We start from the raw sequence: 20,554 nt of genomic DNA, 5'->3' as shown, positions 1-20,554 counted from the left end.
TGAGATCTGGTTGCCAGACTGTACCAAAACACAGACTAAAGCTGCCTAAGGTCAGAGGGCACATTTCCCCCATTGCTGCCCAGTCAAGAATTTCAAGGGTTGCTGACAGCCTATCAAGGGCAAAGGGCAAGGATTTACACTTATATAAATGAACTAATGATGAAAATGGGCAGGAAGCCATGGTAGAACGGCGTAGGTAATTCAGCCTCTTGGCCCTCTCTGACACTGAGTCGCCATCTTGAGAAGGTCACCGGAACCGGATATGATGTCACACCTGACGGCGAGGTCAGTTTTGTGTCTGACCTTTTGGCAATTTGCCAATTAGGGTTGGCTGAGTGCCAGTTAGGGTTGGATGTGCCCTGAGCTCGGTCACATGACCGGGACCCTGGTTAAACTCCAGTTCAGCTTCAAAATGTACGCAACAGTGTTCCACCAACAGCAGTGGTGCTGGGGACCAGATGTTGGCCTTTCAACGATATTGGCTGACAAGCAGAGTTCAGCAACCTTACAAGGGAGAAAGGCCCCTTCTCTTCATTTAAGGGGTCTTTTACACACACTTCAGAAGTCAGAGAAGGTGTCAGTTTAATGCCCCATCTGAAAAATGGTGCTCGCAACAGCGAAGCACACACTTTGTACTTGAGTGACAGTGCACAATTTGACCACGTGGCTCATTTGCCTGCAGTGGGGCTGCTTTATAAAAGGCTGACTTGTTAGTACTATAACAACACAGAAATAGGCCACTGAATTTTCTGGCCGCACCTTCTACTGTGCGGGTTGCGGGTGCGTTTCCAATTTGTGGGATGTCTGGGTTGGGAGCCGTCCACAGGAGCAGTGCCTGCATTCCTGTTGACTGTTGGGTAGATTTATTTCCAAAGCTGATGGCTGTATTTGCATCATGGTGACAAACTTTACCTTATCTTTAGGCAAAAGCAGGAAGTCATGGCCATTGGTGACGGCCGGATCGCTGGCAAAACTGGGGTTACCGTTCCAGTGCCCACCGCCAGAACAGCTGCCAGTTCACCCCGCAGACTGTTTTGGGAACGTAGACTTTGGGAGAGATGAGGAGAAGCCAGCAACTCTGTGTGCCTCCCCCTGTGTTCGGTTGGGTTACACTGGCCCTCCAGTTCCTCCCCAGGGGTGTCAGAGGTTGCCAGCCAGGACAAATTCAGAGGGCCCGGTGCACTGCCATGCTGCCCGGAAGCCATGGCAACGATCCCGCTCCTTGGATGAGCTGCGCCGAGATGCCCGCTCTCCCTCGGGAGCGAGCCCGGGTATAGGGGCCCGCACTGTGTCGCCTCAGCAGGTTGGACTCGGCATGCAATTGGAGACCCACAGCAAGGGCGTCGGCAGCCCCAGCACCGTGGGGTGCTGTAGGTCTGATCCGGCTCAGGCCGGGGCTACAGAAGCCCAGGGAAAGCGGTCAACAGCTGGCGACCTTCACCCTGCCCCGCCGACAGCTCGAGTCGCCAACCCGTGTCAGTCATCGGAAGGGAGGAGTGTGCTCTCCCTGGCTCCAAAGTGTGACCTGCCCGGTCAAATGGCACTTGAGCAAGCAGCCAGTTGCAGAGACCAGGTGGGGACATGCACTTCGGCAAAAGGCACAGAGACAGTGACTGAAAACAAACCACATAGCCATCACCCTTCTCAGCCACCACCCGTGCCTGCCAAGAAATGCAGAGACTATATGAGAAATGGAATACTCCCCACGTCTCACATATTAAACAGCTCTAACCCTTCTACCGGTAGCAAGTACAGACTGGCACCCGCTTTGCACGTACACTGTCGCACTGCCGAACCAGCCAGCTTACCGCTGGTCAGTGAGATACCCTGCCTTCCAGAGTCCGCACCAGCCGAGGCCTCCTGCACGCCACAGCTGAGAGTGAAGCTGTGTCCTGCCTCCGGACGGAAGCCCCCCCGGATGCGAGAGGTGGAACTAGAAACGTTAATAGAGAACAAGTTAGAATCGGAAGCAATTGATCTGACAGAGAAACCTTACTCCGATAAGGTACGGTTGAATGTTTGTTGGGGAAACAAATGGGCTGTAGTTAATATTCATGTAAGGGCTCTGTAGAACTGCAGGGTTATTGTTAGAAATGTTGCATAGATCAAAAGTTAAAAGGTTCATTTATTATCAAAGCATGTATCCATATTCAACTCTGAAATCTGTCTTCTCCAGATAGTCACGAAAAAAAGAAAGAACATGAAAGTCATTCAGAGAGAAACATCACACCCACCCCCCGCACAAAAATGAACAGCATCCTGATCAGCAACCCCTCTCTCCCCGCAGAAAAGGGAACAGGAACATTTGACCCCCTTAAAAACAACCCCTCCCCCGCACAAAGAAACTAAAAGAACATCAACCCACAAGCCCCCTCCTCTCGCACAAAACGGAACAGGAACATCGGCCTTCAAAATACAACCCTTTCCCAGCACGAAAAAAACTACCACATCACAACAAAACATTAACCCCCAAAACCCCCTCCCCTTGCATAACAAGGCCGAAAAGGAATGGACGATTATATAAAAAAAACACAGTACAAAAAGCACGTCTGAAAAAGTCACAGTCCATAAACACAATAGTCCAATCCATAAACGCAGAACCACAATCCCATCCTGTGATATCACCGACATTCATCGAAAGTGAGGGACACGGCATGAGGCGAAGAAGCCTACCCAGCCGCCTAGATTAACCCATTTTAGCTGAGCGGTTAGTGCAGGACTATGACAGTGCCTGCAACCCACCACTGACTCCCGGGAGGTTGTACGTTCTCCCTGTGGCTGCATGGGTTTCCTCCCGCATTCCAAACCCTGCGATTTAGTAGGTGAATTGGTCACACGGGTGTAATTGGGTGGCACGGCCTCGTTGGACCAGTAGGGTCTGTTACCCTGATGTAACCATGGTTGGACGCTGCTCCTGCCTGCTGCTCCCCATGACCGATGCCCGCCCTTCCCTGCTCATAGGATCTCCTGACAAGGAACAAGTAATGTAAGACCGGTTGACTGCTGTCCTTTGGGAATCAGGAGGTGAAGCCAGGTAACTCGCAGATGGATGGTGTGTTGGGTCTGTAGGTCCGCAGTTGGAGAGCAAACAGAGGACACTACAGCACAGTACAGACCCTTGGCCCATGATGTTGTGCCAACCCTTGAGCCTTCTCTGAGATCAATCTAACCCCTCCCTCCTACGTAGCTCTCCATTTCTCTTTCATTCATTTAAGAGTCTTTTAAATGTCCCTAATATATCTGTCCCTACCACCACCCCTGGCAGGGTGTACCACGCATCCACCACTCCCTGTGTAAAGAACTTACCCCTGACATCCCCCTATGCTTTCCTTCAATCGCCTTAAAGTTATGCCCCTCGGTTTAGTCATTTCCGCCCTGGGGAAAAAACTCTCTGGTTATTCACTGGATCGATGACTCCTTTCATCCTGTATACCTCAATCAAATCACCTCTCATCCTCCTTCACTCCAAGGCGAAAAGCCCCAGCTCGCTCAGTCTACCCTCGCCATGTGTTGGTGCTTCACCGTGAGCTCTGATCTTGGCCACGACGCTGCTCGAACAACCCTGCTTCTGCCGTGCAGCCATGCAGCACCCAAAGATACCCAACCAGAAAGCCAATGGCAGAGTTCGCCACGCGCTGGAGGGGGAGGCCGTGAATGAGCTGGAAGTCGTTCTGACGAGATCCTAGAGCATAACAAGAATGGATATTCTCCTTTAATACTCTCAACAAAGGTGTTGCCCCATGAAACATCAGTTACATTTATACGCACCATAAGAAAAACTAGGCCAGAGGTTCCTGACTGATTGAATGAATCACATGCACCCGAATGTGAGCCAATATCTGGTTTGATCATGAAATAACCCTGTTAGGAACAAAGCTGACAAAAACAAATTAAGCCACCAACTGCTTAAATTTTTGTGTAAAACTCGCTCTGGTCTTTAACTGACGTGGCCGGGCCTTTTCTGGTGTTTCAGCATGGTCGCTGTGGGATTCCGATGGCACTAATAGAGAGATATTCGGAGAACCTGCAGCATCCACTGGACCAGGTGGCTGCAGCCATGGACCTTGTCAGAGTCAGGCAGCTTCGCAAGCAGCATCGAATGGCAGTGAGTGTTGTGAGCAGTAATTATAACGAGTCCAAGCCCTCTGGTGCTAACATCGTTTTCCCCCTCCCACCACAATCACTCGTGTCCTCACACCTTCCCCTTTACATAGCCATCGGTCCTCTGCACTCTGTCTCAAAACTAATTTCCAGTTTGTAATTTGAGCCACCATGCATGAACAAAATCATTGACAAAAAAGCAACCTATCTTCCTTCATTATTCATTACAAAATTGAGGGCATAAACCTGTTACTGTTTTTGTACTGTACAAAAGCCTTAGGTGCATAAAAATAGCTAGGGTGCTTAACACTTTTGCACAGGACTGTAGTAATGTTATGTATTGCACTGTACTGCTGCCACAAAAAAAAATCATGATGTATGTGAGTGATGATAAACCTAGTTCTGATGCGGGTCTCCATTGGGAAAGAGAGTGGGAAGGCAGCAGGGAGGGGGAGTCATAGTTAGGAAAAGGGGAAAGGAGAGGGGAGGGAGCAAGAAGCACCAGCGAGGCATTCTCTAATGATCAATAAACCAATTGTCTGGAATCAAATGACGTTGCCTGGTGTCTCAGGGCTGGGTGTGTCTGAAACCACCTCACCCCCCACCATCTCTGGCATTCCTTCTCTGCCACCCCTGCCATGGTGCTCTACTCTCACTTTCCCCAACATCCTTTGCTCCTGCCAGATCTATAAACTCACTGTCCGCTCCATGTTGACAAATACAAAAGCCTTAGGCACCCCAGCTCTATCTATCTATCTATAAATATATATAATATACATCTAAGACTTCCACACAGTAATGTATGTTTATTACATGGTAAAAATATGGAAGTACTGTAGCTGTTTGTGGTGCCTTTGTTTTCTGAAGGAGTTAAATGAAGATGAATGTAAATAAATAAGCCTTGTCAGTTATAAATGATGGCTTAAACGCCCACTCTAGATTTCTTTTCTAAGATACGATGGAATATCTGAAGAACCTCAATCTGACAGGTTGAGAGGACTTGTTCTGCTGTCCTGCACTGAGATTTGGTTTGCATTTGCGCAGCAGCAAATTTTCATTAGAACATACTAAATGCTCACTGTCAACCCACTGGGGGTAAGGGTATCATTGAAACAGGAAGAGGCCGTCCGAAGAAGCAAAATACAACTTGATTGATGCCACCACAGTGAATAGTCTGCCCTTGTCACACTTGTGTGAAATGTCAGTGTTGGTTTAAGAAGAAAGACAATGAATTCAAGCTATGCACACAAAATGCTGGAGGAGCTCAGCAGGTCAGGCAGCATCTATGGAAATGGGCAGATAGTCCACATTCCTGGCCGAGACCCTTCTTCAGGACTCTGCCCAAAATGTCGACTATCTGTTCATTTCCGGAGATGCTGCCTGACCTGCTGAGATCCTCCAGCATTTTGTGGGTGTTGCTCTGGATTTCCAGAATCTGCAGACTTTCTTGTCTTCATGAACTCAAGCCCTGCTTTAGAACACATTGCACACAATGACACTCCAGTAAAATCTGGGATACTGTTGTTTGAGCTCTCAAGGGGCAGTTGTCCTTCCAAGATGCATGCAGAAGATCTCCTGAGACTAAAACACTGTTGGACCATGCTGAACAATGTTTACCCGTTTATGCATCTGGCAATTACCTTACTGCTGTGCACAAACTGGCAGCTGCATTTTTGTCCTTTATAACAATGACCGTTCTTCAAAAATACTCGTGTACAGCAAATTAATCCAAGCTCCTGTTGTGAAATTGGCAATTTAAAAAAAATCATTTATCTTGTTTAAAACTTTGGGCATTACAAATTCCAGTTGCTGAAGTAAAAAGATGTAGTTGACTAAAAAAGCAGAAAGTCACAATTGTTTGGATGGGAGAAATTTCGCAAGGTATGATGAAGAAAATTTCCAGTGGTGGGAAGATGTGTGCTGGCAGAGTCCATGAAGTATGTTAATTGTTTGCTTTTTCCAATTGCGTATAAAAATAAAGAAACATATTACAATGCTAAAAAATGACGGTGACCAGGCTCTGCCCGACATTCTGATTCAGATTGTTTATTGTTGGGTTGCAGTGAAGTTCCTTGTTGGCACAAGGCTCACAGTGCAATGATACATACAAGGACAAGTGCACAACAGCAGAATGGGGCAAAGACAGAAATCCAAAAAGAAATCTCTTCCCTCATTTGACACAACAAAGGAAATTAACTTGTCAGTGAATAAACTGTGAAAAGTTCGGTTAATTGGACTGAACAAGTCAAACGTCCAGAATCACAATTTTTCTGTTTGTATGATATTTAGATTCCGAGTTCGTTCGATAAGATGAGCAAAAATTCGACAGCCCTAGAACTGCCCAAGTCTTCGCGGAGCTGATCTTCAGAGGACTGGCGCGGATCTCATCTCATCATCAGCATCTGATGCAGCACTCCGAGGCATTAGTTAGAAACCTGATGGAAGCAAGGCCAGCAGGTCCCCATGGTAAAACCCGGCGTGAACACGGAGAGGCACAGGTTGTCTTGCGTTCCTTCAATTCCCCCCACCAGCGGTGGGTCTCCAACAGCAGGACCTGTCAGTGGTCCGATGGTACAGAGTGAGGGGGGCGATGGAAGAAGCAGCGTGGAGCCAAGGTGCCCACCGTGAGGTTGTGGGGTGATGGCAGGGAGCTCTCCTGATGAGGCGGTGTGCCTCCTTGGTAGAGAGGGCTTCCGCGCACATCACTGCTGGTGTTTTCTCCACTGCCAGCATTCATGTGCATATCACAAAGTCAACCACTGCTGTGTCAAATAATCACTGAAGATTTTAGTGTAACGCACACCCACTAAAAACAGCTCTCTCATTTTCTAGCCGAGGTTCATGCTCAGTGGACCGAGGTTCTTCCTCAGAGCACGAGCGCCCTTCCGCTGTCTGTTTTGGGCCGTCACTCTGTATGAAGGCCATTCTCACTCTCCATTCTAAACCCATAATCACTAGCTTGAATATACTAATTATCCAATACTACTTGCTTTGCATCACTAGGCAATTAGTCATAATTGTGACCTGAGGTGGAAATGTGCCATAACTCTAATGCTTGTAAACTATTCCTTCATCATTGTGCTAGCAAGTTGTTGGCTTTCAGCCTGTCTGAATCATGTCACCTCTTAATGCCATGTGCTGTCTATATTTGTGAAACTCAAATCCTAATGAAGAGGAACTGGATTTTTGAGATACAGGAATAATTCATAAACGTTTTGCAAACAAGATCAAGAAGGTGGTCAGTAGTCCACTGAATCAACACTGATGCCATTTGGTGTCGTGTCCATGTGAGCTATTCAGTTAAACTCCACCTTGCCATTCCTGGCCTTTTCCCTCTGTTTTCCTCTAAGATTCCAGAAACCTTGAACTGCTGTTCCTCCTGGGCCCGGAGGAAGTATTTTATTTTTTGCCTTCAGCTCCGGAATCCTGGCAAGTTCCATTAGCCTTGTGACGGCCCAAGGAACCAGAATTCCCACAAGGTTATGCAAGGAATTCCCGAAATCCTATTACTGCTCAGGACTTGATGAAGAGCATTAGGTGCTCCACTGATTGAAGTCTGCCCGGAGGCTTGGTACATTCCACCAAAAACATATTCTGGTCAGATTCCATAAATTCCTTTCTCCCCATTCTCCCAAATCTTTGTTTTCCCAATTCCACCCAGAATCCTGGGCCCGGCACGTTTACCTAAAGTAGCGAAGCTTTTTTGGCAGTAATGCAATGGTGTGGATGCCAACTGCCGTAAAAACTCAAAGAAGAGGAAGAAGCGATTTAATTCTAATGCCAACTTCAAGACTTCCATATAACTAATTCTGGTTCTGTATTCAAAATTAATATATAAAAAAATAATCTGCAGACGCTGAAAATCTGATATTAAAACAGAAAATGCTTGTTACGCTCTGAAAGTCCGGCAGCATCTGTGGAGGGAGAAACTGAATTTATGTTAGGTTGAAGGAGGGTCTCTGAGTGAAACACCAACTTGTTTCTGACAGACAGTCTTTAACCTCAAATGTATACTCATTTCTGATGAAGGCTGTTCAATCTGAAACGTCAGCTGTGTCTCTCTCCACTGTTTCTGCCTGAGTGTTTCTGTTATTTTCTGATTTTAATCTCCAGTTACTCAATACTTCCTACTAGTTTCCTTCGCTTAGCTTTAAATATTACAAGCTCTTTTGTGACATTTGCAATTTAAAGAAAAAATATAATCTTCTAATTCTCCATCTGAGTTTGACGCTATTTAGGACGGGATCATATTCTCGAGATGTATACTGGTCAGTGTCCAAGTCTCATGTTAAATGTTGCCAGCAAAATTAAATACTGAAAAGCAGCACAAAATTAAACTGATGCACTTTTTGTATTTGAGAATATTTAAATAACTTATTGTATGTTTCTTTCCTTAACAATGTAACTATAACATACCAGTAGCAAAATCTTATAAAAATGTAGTCTATCAGAATTGTACCTTGTGTATCTTGAGGAATGTATTGTATGTGTAAATATTCTTAACTTGTTTCATTTAGCAGAATAAAGTAACAGTTGGACAAAGTTGTAGATTTTCCTGAAAAGTCACTTGTTTGAAGTCAAATTTAGCAAGATTATAAATATTTTAGCTTACAAAGTTCAGTTACCATGACTGCAGGCATTCAATGGAGCTTCATGAGTGTGTGTTACCAAAAAGAAATTGAGTGGCCTGAAGAGGAATTATGGGAGAAAGCCTGGTCAAAGAGGTTGGTTTTAATGCAGCATCTTGAAAGGAGGAAGAAAAGAGCTAGACTCTGCCTTGTGTCTGCTTCCACAAGATCATGTCAGATACCACTTTGACTGTCTTGATATCCAAAGTTTTATCAGCCTCTGTCTCTGCTACCGAGCTGCCACCACCCTCTAGGGGAAAGCTTTCCAAGGACTCTCTATCCACAAAAACTTTCTCCTCACCTCTGCGCTGAATCACTGAGCCCTCAGTTTTGAGACCGTGATTTAACAGGAGTAGGCCACCAGGCCCCTCGAGCCTGCTCCACTACATGGTTGATCTACACAGGCCTCAACTCCCCATCTTTGCCTACCCCACAGCCCTCAATTCCTCAATCTTCCAAATATGTATCTCTCTTAAACATATCTAATGGTCCAAACTCTGCCACTCAAGGGGCAGGGAAATCCAGTCCCCTCTGAGAGAAGAAGTCCTTTCAAACTCCTCAACAGTCCCTTGCTGCAGAGATTCTGTGAGAACTTCGTCCAGTCCCATGAGACCACCTCTCAAACTTGTAATCTGCACATGTTGAGCCTGTCTGCTTAATCTCTCATTTAAACAGAGAAGGGACAATGTGAAAGTGTGCCTAGACGCACACGGTTCAGAAACAGCAAGGTAGATCCAATGAACTGAGGTGTTGTCAACAGCGCCACCTGGTGATGCTCATTCACCACTGACCTGCTCACCAATTCCCAGTTTGGGTTTTGCCAGGACTACTGTCTTCCCAACCCTATCATAGCTTCATTCCAGAGGTGGAGTGGGAGTCACTGCTCTTGACATTTGACCAAGTGCAACATCAGAAAACCCTGGAAAAACTGAAGGTTGTTCAAGGAAGGAATTGTACCCTGGCAGATGAATGCAATGAGATGGGAAATGGTTTCAAAATAAGGATTTGTTAAGTACCTCAACTAGAGAATTAAAGGTCCATAGGAGATGAGGGAGAGAGAGAAAGAGTATGTAGATCATGAAGGGATTTGGAAACAAGGGTTGGGAGGTGGAAGAAATGGATTTCGGACAATGAGGGCAGAGGAGCTTTGAAGGAGGGTGGAAAGGATAGAATGAGGGAGGGAATGCGGAGAAGTAAAAAAGGGTGAGGTGGGGCAGCAGGTCTTGGTGATGACATGCATCTTTGCTGCCAAACGTAGCCCAAGGACAAATGTGACACCAAGACTTCAACCATCTGCCAAGGAGAGGGATCGAGAGAACAGAGTCCATGGTGGGATCCAAAAGGAATTTGGTCTTCCTGAGGTATAGAATGAATGAAGAGTGAAGGTATAGGCCCCTCAGTCCATGATGTCTCTGCCAAATGTGATGCCAAATTGAACTCAATGTCTTCTCCTTTTTATGTGATCGATACCTCTCTACAGCAGGGGTTCTTGACCTTTTTATGCAATGGACCCTCTACCATTAACACTAGGATAGGAACTCCTGTTCTATTGCCTGCATAGTCTTGTGTCTCCTTAAATGCCTCTGAAAAGCTGCTATTTAATGGGAGGAATGCCCTCCTCATTCAGTTTTTGGATGTTGAGCAGAGAGAGGTACTTGTCAAGTGGAACTAGATGTGATCCACATCATTTTCCATGTGAACGATGTTTTTGCAGGGAGATGAGAACTAGCTGAGCGGTGGTGTGCAGGCAGGGGTGGGCCACTGAGGTCATTAGGGATGGGGGTGTGATAAGCAAAGCCAGAGCACTTGATTCTACAATTGCGAATTTGTCAGCTATAACATATTCAAGCATTTTGAGGAGACCAATAGTCTGCAAGAACTAAGAGGTTGGGGAAGTCAGTGCTCATTTATGCTTGAGGAGAGTTGAAGGTCCAGACTTTGAGGAAAGGAGCACGGGCAGAATATCAATGAACATGGGAACATGAAGGTAACAGGAGGTTGCAGGTGGTGTGGTCTGGATTCAAAACAAAGTGCTGGAGGAAGTCAGCAGGTCAGTCAGCTTCCATGGAAGCAGAGAGTTATTCAACATTTTGGTTCAGGATCCTGCACTGGTATTTTGAGGAGTAGAGTTATCTGAGGCTTTGAGGCAATTGTAGAGATGGAAGGAGAAGACCTAGAAGGACATTTAAGGATGAGAATTTTCAAATTAAGGTGAAGCTGAACTGAACTAATTCCAATGACAAGGATGGTGGGTACCAGAACAGTGTAGGTTAAAACGTATGGCAGAGCCCCCAACTATACACTCAGTACCTCCTAATATATGTTTGTGTCTTCTGCTGCTGTAGCCCATCCACTTCAAGGTTTGACCTTTTGTATGTTCAGAGATTCCCCTTCTGTGCGCCACTGTTGAAATGTGTGGGTCTTTGGGTTATCGTCACCATCCTGACAGCTTGAACCGGTCTGGCCATTCTCTTCTGACCTCTCTCATTCACAAGATGTTTTCACTCACAGAACTGCCACTTGCTGGATATTTTTTTTGTTTCTTACGCCATTCTCTGTAAGCATGAAAATGCCTGGAGATCAGCACTTCCTGAGATACTCAAACCACTCTGCCTGACACTAACAATCATTCTACAGTTAGAGTCACTCAGAGCACATTTCTGAAGTTTGGTCTGAACAACAACTGAATCTCTTGACCATGACTGCATGCTTTTATGCATTGACTTGCTGTCACATGATTGGCCGATGAGATATTTGCATTAATGAGCAGGTGTACCACTGAGTGTGTGGTAAGCTGTGTTTGTCTTTCCTTCCTTTATTTCTAATGTCAATCTAGCAACTGCTCGCCAGCATTTCAAAGGAACTTTTAACTACTTTGGAAACAATGACCTGCTTTGCAATGCCTCAAGCTGGACACTAATAAGGGAAGGTGATGAAGAACAAATACCCATCACTGCCAGCAGACTCCAGCTAGGGTATTTTGTAAATCTTAAATGTATTTTATTCATTAAAAAAATCTAAAACAAATGAATATGTTGATGAATATTCTGTACAAATAATGTTATTCCATTACTTATTATAGGCATCCGTTAGTCTCATGAGACCATGGATTTGCACTTTGGAAGTTTTTCCAAGGTGCAGGCCTGGGCAAGGTTGTATGGAAGACCAGCAGTTGCCCATGCTGCAAGTCTCCCCTCTCCACGCCACCGATGTTGTCCAAGGGAAGGACATTAAGACCCATACAGCTTGGCACCAGTTTCGTCGCAGTGCAATGTGTGGTTAAGTGCCTTGCTCAAGGACACAACATGCTGCCTCAGCCAAGATTCGAACTAGCGATCTTCAGATCACTAGACCAACGCCTTAACCACTTGGCCACACATATTAATACATTGTTACAATCATCCATATGTAAACTTAAATAATTCATAAGAGTTGTAACAGATGTTCTTAGCTAATTTGTGTGGAGTGCCAGGAGTCTCCTTTGGACCTTCCCCATCAGAGCCTCTGCAGTCAGAATAAAACAATTACTTCAATATTTTTAATGCTTACAACTGTATTTGATTACCATGTGATCCTTATGGCCCGAGCCGTGTTTCAGCTCCTGTGGTGCCTGCCCACTGGCTCCAGCCAGCCAATGGACACCGCATGCTCCCTCCCCAATAGGATCAGGACGAAAGGGGAACACCCACAGTATCTGTGGAAGAGGGGCAGGCAGTCAGTTCTAATGGAGTTGTGATTTTTTTTTAAGTGTCACAGTGAAAAGCTTAGTCAGGAATTGCCACTTCCAGACTAAATTTGAATCATAGAGGGACGCTCAACAGCTGTGACAGCTTCAATGCCATTAGCTCTGACAAAGCAAAGCCAAGCAGCGTAAATAACAACCAGGTTTTGCTCCCAGGTGGGATTGATGCCTTTCATGCTCACCTTGGCCAACAGAATATTGGAGGCACCTTCACGAACCCCTCAGCCCTGTGATCTCAGTTTCTGAGAATGTCACGAGAGCATCGTCCGGGAGGGTGAATCATCTGGCCCAGCACAGGTCTTCAGTAGCTGGCTGAGTCCTGGAGACCTGTGCTACTCATCTGGCTGGAGTGTTTATGGCTATCTTCAACCCCTTGCTTTGGCAGGCTGAGGCACCCATGTGCTTCAACCATGCTGGTGCCCAGGGAGGATGTGGTAACCTGCCTCGATGACTATCGTCCAGTAGCACTTATATCCAGCAAGATGAAGTGCTTTGAGGGGTTGGTGATGAAGCACATCGATTCCTGACTGAGGAGTGATTTGAACCCGCTCCAATGTGCCTCCTGTCACAACAGGTGAAAAGCAAATGCCACTTGATTGGCTCTTCACTCAGCTCTGGAACATCTGGACAGTGAAGATGCATACATCAGGATGCTCTTCATTGACCACAGCTTAGCATTCAGCACCATCATCCCCATGAAACTCATCACTGGGCTCCAAGTGCTGGACCTCGTTACCAGCCTGTACAACTGGAGCCTCGATTGCCCCACTTGCAGACCCCAGTCAGTATGGATTGGCAATGTATCTCCTCCACGCTCACCATCTGCAGTGGAGAACCACAGAGCTGTGTGCTTAGCCCTCTGCTCTACTCACTTCATACTTACGATTGTCTGCCCAGTACAGCTTCAAGGGCGTATTTAAGCTTGCTGATAACACCACTGTTGTTGGCTGTATCAAAGGTGGTGAAAAATCGACCTCAATGAAGGAGAATGAAAATTTGGTTGAATGGTGTCACAAGGACAACCTCTCACTCAATGTCAGCAAAACGAAAGAACTACAGGAGGAAGAAACTGGAGCCAGCCCTCGTCGGGGGATTGGAGGTGGAGGGGGGTCAGTAACTTTAAATTCAATAGGCATTAAAATATCAGAGGATCCTTTGTGGGACCAGCATGCCAACATGAAGACACAACGATGTCTCTACTTTCTTTGAAGTTTCCATAGTATGTCACCAAAAACTTTCACAAACTTCTATCGATGGACAGCGGAGAGCATCCTAACTGGTTGTGTCACAGGAAACACCAACACCCTGGAATGGACAAGTATTCAGAAAACGGCAGACACAGTCTAGCCCATCACAGACAAAACCCTCCCCACCACTGAATGCATTTACATGGAGTGCTGCCACAGGAAAGCAGCATCCGTTGTCAAAGCCCCCCGCCACCATAAAGGCCATGCCCTCTTCTGGATGCTTTTTATCAGGCAGGAGGTACACCACCTGTTTCAGGAACAGTTATTACCCTACAACCATCGAGCTCCTGAACCAGCCTGGGTAACCTCATTCACCCCTACACTGAGGTGATTTTATGACCTACCGGCTAACTTTCACAAACTCTTTACAATTCATGTTTTCAGTATTAGTTTTATTTGAACAGTTTGTTTTCATTTGCACATTTGTTGTCAGTCTTTGTTCATGTATAGTTTTTTTTTGTAAAATTTTATTGTATTTCTTTTTTCACGTGTTCCTGCAAGGTAACGAATCTCAATGTGATGTATGGCAACATACACATACCTTGGTAATAAATTTACTTTGAACTTTGAAAGGCTTGTCTTTCATACTGTTCATACAGATCAATTCATTAAAATGTGGTTTGATAATTACAATTTGAGAGGGAGAAGGGAAAATCGGAAGTGTCAGTATTGCAGTTGAACAAAGGGGACTATGGACCCATGAGGCAGGAGCTGGCCAAAGTTGACTGGAAAGATCCCCTCGCAGGGATGACAGTGGAACAACAATGGCAGGTATTTCTGGGAATAATACAGAAGGTGCAGGATCAGTTCATTCCAAAGAGGAAGAAAGGTTCTAAGGGGATAAGGGGCAAGCGTGGATGACAAGGGAAGTCAAGGACAGCATAAAAATAAAAGAGAGGAAGTATAACATAGCAAGGATGAGCGGGAAGCCAGAGGATTGGGAGACTTTTAAGGAACAATAGAAGATAACTAAAAAGGCAATGGGGGGCTGGGGGAGAGATGAGATACGAAGGCAAGCTAGCCAAGAATATGAAGGAGGATAGTAAAAGCTTCTTTAGGTATGTGAAGAGGAAAAAATTAGTTAAGACCAAAGTTGGGCCCTTGAAGACAGAAACGGGTGAATTTATTATGGGGAACAAGGAAATGGCAGACGAGTTGAACAGGTACTTTGGATCTGTCTTCACTAGGGAAGACACAAACAATCTCCCAGATGTAATAGTGGCCAGAGGACCTAGAGTAACGGAAGAACTGAAGGAAATTTGCATCAGGCAGAAAATGGTGTTGGGTAAACTGATGGGACTGAAGGCTGATAAATCCCCAGGGCCTGATGGTCTGCATCCCAGGGTACTTAAGGAGGTGGCTCTAGAAATCGTGGACGCATTGGTAATCATTTTCTAATGTTCTATAGATTCAGGATCAGTTCCTGCGGATTGGAGGGTAGCTAATGTTATCCCAATTTTAAGAAAGGAGGGAGAGAGAAAACAGGCAATTATAGACCAGTTAGGCTGACATCAGTGGTGGGGAAGATGCTGGAGTCAATTATAAAAGATGAAATAGCAGCATATTTGGATAGCAGTAGCAGGATAGGTCCAAGTCAGCATAGATTTACGAAGGGGAAATCATGCTTGACTAATCTTCTGGAATTTTTTGAGGATATAACTATGAAAATGGACGTGGGAAAGCCAATGAATATAGCGTACCTGGACTTTCAGAAAGCCTTTGATACAGTCTCATATAGGAGTTAGTGGGCAAAATTAAAGTACATGGTATTGGGGGCAGGGTACTGACATGGATAGAAAATTGGTTGGCAGAAAGGAAACAAAGCGTAGGGATTAACGGGTCCTTTTCAGAATGGCAGGCAGTGACTAGTGGTGGGGCTCAGCTCGGTGCTGGGACCGCAGCTATTTACAATATACATTAATGATTTAGATGAAGGGATTAAAAGTAACATTAGCAAATTTGCAGATTTCACAAAGCTGGGTGACAGTGTGAAATGTGAGGAGGATGTTATGAGAATGCAGGGTGACTTGGACAGGTTGGGTGAATGGGCAGATGCATGGCAGATGCAGTTTAATGTGGATAAATAGTCATAGTCATAGTCATACTTTATTGATCCCGGGGGAAATTGGTTTTTGTTACAGTTGCACCATAAATAATAAATAGTAATAGAACCATAAATAGTTAAATAGTAATATGTAAATTATGCCAGTAAATTATGAAATAAGCCCAGGACCAGCCTAATGGCTCAGGGTGTCTGAACCTCCAAGGGAGGAGTTGTAAAGTTTGATGGCCACAGGCAGGAATGACTTCCTATGACGCTCTGTGCTGCATCTCGGTGGAATGAGTCTCTGGATGAATGTACTCCTGTGCCCACCCAGTACATTATGTAGTGGATGGGAGACATTGTCCAAGATGGCATGCAACTTAGACAGCATCCTCTTTTCAGACACCACCGTCAGAGAGTCCAGTTCCATCCCCACAACATCACTGGCCTTACGAATGAGTTTGTTGATTCTGTTGGTGTCTGCTACCCTCAGCCTGCTGCCCCAGCACACAACAGCAAACATGACAGCACTGGCCACCATAGACTCGTGAGGTTATCCACTTTGGTGGCAAGAACAGGAAGGCAGATTACTATCTGAATGGTGTCAAGTTAGGAAAAGGGGAGGTACAATGAGATCTGGGTGTCCTTGTTCATCAGTCACTGAAAGTAAGCATACAGGTACAGCAGGCAGTGAAGAAAGCTAATGGCATGTTGGCCTTCATAACAAGGGGAGTTGAGTATAGGAGCAAAGAGGCCCTTCTGCAGTTGTACAGGGCCCTGGTGAGACCCCACCTGGAGTATTGTGTGCAGTTTTGGTCTCCAAATTTGAGGAAGGACATTCTTGCTATGCAGGGAGTGCAGTGTAGGTTCACGAGGTTAATTCCAGGGACGGCAGGAATGTCATATGTTGAAAGATTGGAGCGACTGGGCTTGTATCCACTGGAATTTAGAAGGATGAGAGGGGATCTGATTGGACACGCCAGAGGCAGGAAACATGTTCCCGATGTTGGGGGAGTGCAGAACCAAAGGCCACAGTTTAAGAATAGGGGGTAGACCATTTAGAATGGAGTTGAGGAAAAACTTTTTCACACAGAGGGCTGTGGATCTGTGGAATGCTCTGCCTCAGAAGGCAGTGGAGGCCAATTCTCTGGATTCTTTCATGAAAGAGTTAGATAGAGCTCTTTCAGATAGCGGAGTCAAGTGATATGGGGAGAAGGCAGGAACGGGGTACTGATTGTGGATGATCAGCCATGATCACAGTGAATGGTGGTGCTGGCTCGATGGGCTGAATGGCCTACTCCTGCACCTATTGTCTATTGAGAATAACGCATAAGATTGTAATGAAATAAATTGTGAGGTCAAAGATCATTTTATCATAATAGGGAAATATTCAATAGTCTTACAACAGTAGGGACAGCTGCTTTTGAGCATGGGGTTAAGTGTTTTAAGACTTTTGTATCTTCTGCCTGATAGGGAAGAGAGAATGTCCACCTGTGAATGACAATTCAAGGCCGGCCAAGAGCAGATTAGCTCAGAGGTCCCCCCTCCAACCAACCCACCACCCCAGGTGCCCATAGGTGAGGGCAATGGATGAAAGCACAAACAGAACATCAGCAGAAACCCCTTCCAGATGCCCGAACAGGTGCTGCAGCCTCTCAGTTCCAGACAAAAGATTGCATGGGGTTGCTCCCAACAGCATTGTCAACTGGGGACCGGTGCCGCTGCAAATGAATGGAAACTCCAGAGGTAGAGGGCGCCATTGTGCAGCGGGGGGGCGGGGAGGGAGAGGGAAAGGTTAGCGAGCCCAGGCGTGGTGAAGGATCCGGAGCAACAGAGGGCGCCCTCCGTGGAAGGCTGCCGAAAAAGCGGCAGCCGGAGCTGCAGAGGGCGCTGCAGGGCGGGTGGGGTGGGGGGGGAGGCGTGCAGCGGCAGCCGGAGCTGCAGAGGGCGCTGCAGGGCGGGTGGCGGGGGGGGGGGGGGTGGGAGGCGTGCAGCGGCAGCCGGAGCTGCAGAGGGCGCTGCGGGCGGAAGGCGTGCAGCGGCAGCCGGAGCTGCAGAGGGCGCTGCAGGGCGGGTGGGGGGGAGGCGTGCAGCGGCAGCCGGAGCTGCAGAGGGCGCTGCGGGCGGAAGGCGTGCAGCGGCAGCCGGAGCTGCAGAGGGCGCTGCGGGCGGAAGGCCCTGCGCAGGGTGTGGGGTGGGATCAGCCTGCGGGCCGCCTTTCAGACTGAGCGTTGGTCGCAGTGGTGCGGTGGTTGCCGATGAGCTGTGAGTGGGCAGTCGGTGGCGGAGCGGGAGCCCGATGGGAGGAGGGTCGGTGCGGGTGAGGCGACTGATGATGGTGCTGAGGAAGCTGCTCAAGTGTTCTCTGCGGGACTACGGCCTCTGCCTAGCCCTGGTGCTGCTGCTGAGCCTGGTCTCGCTCTGCTTCCAGCTCAACGGCGGCGCCCCGGCCCTGCTGCTGGAGCTCCGCAAATACCTGGGTAGGTAACGGCGGCGCCGCGGGGCCCCGGGCGGCTGGCGGGTGGGACAGGGAGAGAAGGCGTGAGCTCCGCCCGCCGACGGTGGGGGTTTCGGGTTCTGTGCGGATGGAGCGCCCTAGAAGTCAGATTGGATTCGGCTCCACTCCGCGCACTCCACAGGAAGGTGGGGGGTGAAAACCAACGCAAATTTGGTAGCAGGTGATGGGGAGAAAGCCGGCTGGCAAGCCGGGGATCCGATGAGCCAAGGTGGGACAGATGGGAAGAGATGGTAAAGGAATCGCTGAGTAGTAAAGACGGAAAGGCAGCAACGAAAATCGGTGGAAACGTCCAGGGTTGTGTTGGGTGACCAGCAGAAAGCTGGCCCCTCTGGCGACCTTGATTCCCGAACTCTGGAGAAGTTGGCTTGGGACGTCCTCCTCCTCGCTCATTTTTCCAGAAATTGTCTGGGTTCTTGCCGCTTCCTAGAAGGTTCATGAAGTTGAGCGTTAAAGGTTGTGGGGCAAATCGCTGTGCATTATAAGCGCAACAGATACGCGATCATTTTTGAGGGATTGCAGGAAATGATCGTGTCGGGCAGCATTTTAGGAGATGCAGTTGATCGTTGAAAATGATGTTGCTCAGTATAAATATGAGATATTTAAGTTCTTCTTCTACACTAATTATTTAGCCTGTAGTCTGTGCCGTTTCTCAGAAAGAGCTTTTTTTTCTTGCTCGGTTTTAAATGTTCCCCTTTTGAACACTTATTCATGTAGTTTATGGGATAAAATACCAATTCAATGCTGCCCCCATTTCTTGTTGAGAATTTCTTCGACTAATAACCCTCGATTTAAAGAACAGTTTAAACTCTCATCTTAAATTAACACCCTCTATTCTCCAATGTGTTAACTGATTTAGTACTTTAGCAGTTAAAATGTCTGCTGAATATTGATGTTATTGAATCGTCTTGAAATATGCTAATACTGTTAAATGGAGGATTGGATCAAATGATTGAGCAAGATTTATGGGAGTGAGTGAATAATTGCAAAGTGAATTACAGTATCTGTGAGTTAATACATTTTGGTGAGAACAACAAGGTCACATAATTTGTAAAGTTATTTAAAAGGATTAGAAGAACAAACTGATTATCACTAAAAGCTAGTGACAACTAGGATTTCTACAATTAAGTAAAAGTCATTGTAAGCATGCTTCAGATGTTGGTTAGACCACATTCAGAATGTTATGTGCAATCTTGATTTCTGTGTTAAAAAGGGCATCAGGAAATATCCCAAAAACAATAGTAATGACAGCAGCTGATAATGGATCTTATAAAGTCCCATCTTCCAGCCACATTGGACCCTTTGCAGTTCACCTGCTACTCAAACCGGTCCATTAATGATACCTTAACTTCAGTTCGCAACTACATCCTGTCCCACCGAGAAAACGATGCCTCATTTGTTCATCAACTCAGCTCAGCATTTAACGTGGTCCTCCCTCAGAGGCTGGCAGGTAAGCTGTCGTCATTGGGACTCAACACCCCTCTCTAACTGATCTTGGACTTCTGGACTGAAAGACTCCAGTCAGTCCGGGTTGTCAGCGACATCTCAAGCTCCATCACACTGAGCACTGGTGCACCCAGGGCTGTGTGCTCAGTCCGTTGCTGACCCTTGAGTTCACTGCTAGATCCAGCTCAAGCCTCATCAGGTTGACTGATGATACTACAGCGTTGGCCTCAACAGTGGTGAATTGGCATGCAGAAAGGAGGTAGAGAGGTTTGTCATTTGGTGCGAGAGCAGCAACCTGAGTCTAAGTGTGGACAAGACAAATGAGATGATTGTGGACACAGGTCAGCCACTCTGCATTGCACGGCTGTGCTGTGGAGGGAGTGAAGAGCACAAAGTTCCTTGGTGTGCACATAACAGACGATCTAACATGGATCCGCAACACTACCTCATTAGTCAAGAAGGCACAGCAGTGTCTACTGAGGAGATGGAGACAAGCAAGGCTCCCCACCCCCATTCTAACGACTTTCTACAGGAGCACCATGGAAAGTGTCCTGTCTGGCTGCATCATTGTGTGGTACAGAAGCTGCAAAGCATCGGACCTACAGAGGAGAGAGCTTGATCAATAATTAAAGAATGTCTTGTGGAAGAGAGAGAGATGGAAAGGCAGGGATTTACACAGGGAATTCCAGAGATTCACTGAAGTCAGCGCCAGAAGTTGAGGATGAATTTTTAGAAAAACTTGGGGCTTGGATAGATTTCCGAGATAGGGTAGGGTGCCACTTGGTATTTTGAAAACAAGACTGCAGTGTGTAATGGGGGCAAATGTTTGTC

The 20,554-nt window shown here is 46.7% G+C and overlaps 2 protein-coding genes across 5 annotated transcripts in view; both read left to right on the top strand.

Annotated features, from left to right (window-relative positions):
• The window catches only part of LOC140201475 (SAM and SH3 domain-containing protein 1-like), a 99,320-nt gene extending 90,438 nt beyond the window's left edge, over positions 1-8,882 (top strand). For both annotated transcript variants that reach the window (XM_072265641.1, XM_072265643.1), the window contains 3 exons: positions 924-2,005; positions 3,974-4,105; positions 6,391-8,882. In XM_072265641.1, the coding sequence (XP_072121742.1) occupies positions 924-2,005; positions 3,974-4,105; positions 6,391-6,462 (1,286 nt within the window). In that variant the 3' untranslated portion in view covers positions 6,463-8,882. The remainder of the gene's footprint in view (positions 1-923; positions 2,006-3,973; positions 4,106-6,390) is intronic.
• A 9,058-nt stretch (positions 8,883-17,940) lies between these two features.
• usta (uronyl 2-sulfotransferase a) overlaps positions 17,941-20,554 on the top strand; it is an 80,798-nt gene continuing 78,184 nt past the window's right edge. For 2 of the 3 annotated variants that reach the window (XR_011886873.1, XM_072265640.1), the window contains exon 1: positions 17,941-18,242. Coding sequence is in view for 2 of the 3 variants with exons in the window: in XM_072265640.1 (XP_072121741.1) it covers positions 18,062-18,242 (181 nt within the window). In the remaining variant the exon portion in view is untranslated. The remainder of the gene's footprint in view (positions 18,243-20,554) is intronic. The other variant, XM_072265639.1, reaches the window with a different exon arrangement.

The sequence above is a fragment of the Mobula birostris genome, chromosome 8 (assembly GCF_030028105.1).
Source record: "Mobula birostris isolate sMobBir1 chromosome 8, sMobBir1.hap1, whole genome shotgun sequence".
NCBI classification, from domain to species: Eukaryota; Metazoa; Chordata; class Chondrichthyes; order Myliobatiformes; family Myliobatidae; genus Mobula; species Mobula birostris.
Note: the sequence above shows the minus strand (reverse complement) of the source record. Positions and strands in the feature narration are given on the sequence as shown.